Source organism: Apis dorsata, unplaced genomic scaffold (assembly GCF_000469605.1).
Source record: "Apis dorsata unplaced genomic scaffold, Apis dorsata 1.3 scaffold_92, whole genome shotgun sequence".
Classification (NCBI taxonomy): Eukaryota; Metazoa; Arthropoda; class Insecta; order Hymenoptera; family Apidae; genus Apis; species Apis dorsata.
Genome location: NW_006263390.1, coordinates 458,518 through 462,228, shown reverse-complemented (window position 1 = coordinate 462,228; position 3,711 = coordinate 458,518). Strand labels below are relative to the sequence as shown.

The 3,711-nt window shown below is 45.6% G+C and overlaps 1 protein-coding gene across 1 annotated transcript in view; it reads right to left on the bottom strand.

Annotated features, from left to right (window-relative positions):
- LOC102674731 (peptidyl-prolyl cis-trans isomerase G-like) overlaps positions 1-3,711 on the bottom strand; it is a 49,832-nt gene that overhangs the window by 23,911 nt on the left and 22,210 nt on the right. The window contains 1 exon segment of the mRNA XM_031508611.1: positions 1,588-1,820. Coding sequence (XP_031364471.1) covers positions 1,588-1,820 — 233 coding nt within the window.

Genomic DNA, 3,711 nt, shown 5'->3' with positions numbered 1-3,711 from the left:
TATATATATATATAAAATTATTTATGAATTATTCCCGCGTTTACGACGCGATCGACGGATTGATTGGATGGATTGCGTTTAAAGGGGAAACGCGGATTCGATGATTTCAATAACTGACAATGCGCAATTCTCTTTCTCGGGAGAGAGAGAGAGAGAGAGAAAGAGAAAGAGAAATCACAACTTGGATAATAATTACCGCGAAATGTAAATTGCATCCTCCGCGATTATATTGCGCGTCTGTGTCGCATCGACGATTTATATCACGCTGATTTTTCTTCTCGAAAACTCGACTCTCTCCATCAACGGAGATTTGCCGATGTAAAAAGTAACTGGTTAAAAATTTCGAACAAAATTGTTTTCTGTTCAGTAGCCGTTACTGTTATCCGTTTCTCAGCCCCTTTCTTCAGACGTTATTCAATTATTTGCAATTATTATTGAACGATAAATAAATCGAAGTGAACTTTATTCAACTATTAAATTTCTCTCATATAATAGTAACGATCTCCAAGTATCGAATGACGACGCGAAAAGTAAGCGGACGAAGAGATGATTCGATGAATCGTTTAAGAAATTATAGTTCTATATCCAATCGACGACGTATATAGATCGCAGGGGCAATGCGATAGATCCATCGAAGTTAATCGATTCGTTAAGACCAACTGGCCAAGTTTAATTACGCTTCGAGTCTGCTCTTCTTCCTCTTCCCTGGAAATTTATCATCGATCCAATATATATATATCAACGAATGACCCAACTAATTCCGAACGATTTAAAATGTTTCGCGCGCAAGATATCGATACAGTAAGTTTGGCGATTCCTTTTAGGAAGGGGAGAAGCTCGATGCTCGTAAACACGGGTATAATACACGGGTATCCATAGCAACGCGATAGACCACCATCGTCGAAAAGAGGCGCGTGTCGTTCGATCAACAATCGTGGAGCGTTTCGAATAGGTAATACAGTATAGCTTTATAAATCGAGTCAGAAGCGGGCGAGCATCGATAGGAATACAAATAACATCGTGGGATCGATCATCGATAGTTGTTACGGTTATACGCACGATAAATTCTAACACGCGGTATCGAACAGCTCTGGGGATAAATAGGAAAAATCGGAATTGCAACGGCATTCCAACGATTGCTTCGACAGCGCGCTCGACTACTCGTTCTCCGTGACACTAATGGGCAGGCATGAAAGCCGAGAAATTTACGCGATCGATTTTTTCCCCTAGTTGGCGCGAGATAAACCGCGCAGTCTCGCGCAGTCATCGAATTCGCGGTTCAGCCGATAACGTCGGTATTCATTAACCGGCACGGCGCGCTCGAGACAGAAAACTCGCCCGTCGCTGACAATGTTTCGCGAATCGTTTCGAGATACGCGTTTACGATAAATCGAGCGTTCCATAAATTACCTTTACCCGAAATACACGCGAGCTAATAAATCCCCCCTCTCTAATACGTTCAACGCGATTAATCGTACTTTCTCCTTTCGCGATAAACTCTTCCTCGTTTCCATTTTATCCACGCTCGTAACACGCTACATCGTAACGCGAATTCGATCGATGAACAACGGTGGTATAGGTACTCACGTAGAAGGAAAGCTCGACTCGATGCGAATGCTTGGGCACGCAAGTGAGGGCTTCCGATCTGCAGCACCCGGTGTCATCCGAGCACCTGTGCAAGATGGCGCAGTGCGGGACGTAGGTGGTCGACGGGCTCGGATACACGTCGCGAACCGGAATCACCCTTGGCCGTGGCCACTGGCAGCTCCCCTCCCGCGACACCTTGATCGCGTGTTGAAGAGCCTCTCGGATTTCCGCCGCTGGAACATAAGAAATTCCGTCCGGAAGAATTAATTTTTTTTTTCTTTTTTTTCTTTTTTTCTCCGAAAGAAAGCACGGTCGGTAAAGAAATTCTAGCGAGAAGGAAGGAAAGGGAAGGAAAGAAGATGCGACAACTCGGCTCGGCATTTCGAAACGAATCTGTAAGGCACGGTGACACGAATCACGCGAGCTTTCTATTGATTCAACGCGAGGATACCTCTAATCGCTTTCTACGCGTTTAACGCAGCGTCGATAATTATGCCCCGGCTATCTCCCGTTGCAATTTGTATGGGCTCGGCTATTCGTACGGGAGAAATTACATTGTATCTGGGAATCGATTAATCACGCTACGGACGGACGACTGTATCGAAAATGCCGTGAAAGAATCGCGTGGAGGATCGTTGACGGATCCCGGTCGATAAAACATCGACTGTCGCCAGGAACGGCGAGCAGGAGACTCATTTTATTTTACGAAGCAAATATCGTCGGGATAATTACGGACTAGAGGTTTGCCACGTTGCCACGTTTACGTTAAAATCACCCAAGCCAAGTTCGGGCATAAGATTCGAGCGAGACGATTAAGCGACTATCGTCCGCCAATTGTGGACGAGTTGTAACGAGAATCGTGTCTTTGAATCGCGAATAAAACGGAGGGTTGTGCGAACACTTGAAACCGCGTTTCAAGGAAACGATTCTCGAGGAGAGAGTTTAACGAGAGAACGTCCGCCCCTCGTTATTTTATTCGAGGAAGTTATCTCATTCCTCCGGTCCTCCCTCGGTTTCCAACGATCCCAACGATCGACGAAAGCAAGGTAAATAGCAGAGGCAGTGGCTCTGGCTGTTCTTCCAGGTAAAACGTCCTCCGTTTCGTCCGGGTTTGACGAAAAGGGAGGATAATTTCCCACCCGTGAAATGATGCGGCCCGATTTCGTCGATCGAAATAAGAAGGGAAACGCGAGGGAGGAGGAAGTTCGTGTCCGTGGAATTATTTCTCCTGGTTTTAATCGTTGCCAAGGATCTGGCTGTATGCTAATTTTCCAACGTAGGCGTTACAGCCGTGCCGCTGCTGCGAGAGATTATATCGGCCCGTTTACAATAGAGGCACGGCCGTCACCGGAGTTTAAAGCACGTCGAACATCTCAGTATATTCAAATCCGGAATGCAAAGAAAGGAGAAGGTCGATCTATTAGAAGGAGATCCGATTTCCTCCCTTCGTCCCTTCCTTTCCCTTCCCTCCCCCGTTTTTTGGAAATTAAAATTAAAATTAAAATTTCCAAAATGGAATCCCATTCAAGAGAAGGAGGAGGAGGAGGAGGAGGAGAGATGCGCGAAAATGTATGTATATCGGCGGTAGACAGCGTGTCGAAAGCGCGGCAAATCGATTCGAGCGGCTCGATACGAATTGGCGCGGGGAGAATACGGGGGCGCGTCGGGTGTATTGTATCGTGCAACGTGCGAGAAAGTTGGAGTCGGAGGGCAAACTGGGATTGCCGCAATACTCGTAATTAATTTGCATATTAATAGGTCGTCCATGTAAGTGAGCAAGTGAGCATTGGCGCGCTGATCGAAGAGGAAGAATCATTGGAAACGTGAACGCGGTTGCGCAATCGGTAACGGTTGTGCATACACTAGCGCGTACCATATTCTACCATACACTGTTTGTATTCGAGGAGATAAAGAGGGATCTGAAAATGCAAAAGAAAAAAAAAAAAAAAAAAAGGAAGAAAAAATGAGTAATTTCGCGTACGTCGATTAGATTTTTTGACCCGTTTGCTTTTTTTCCCTCCCTCGATATTTATATGAGGTGGAATAATTATTGGAGGAAGCTGGGAGAAGGATGGTACGTAGCGCGTTGACGAGACCACCATCGTCGATTTAATAACGATCAAT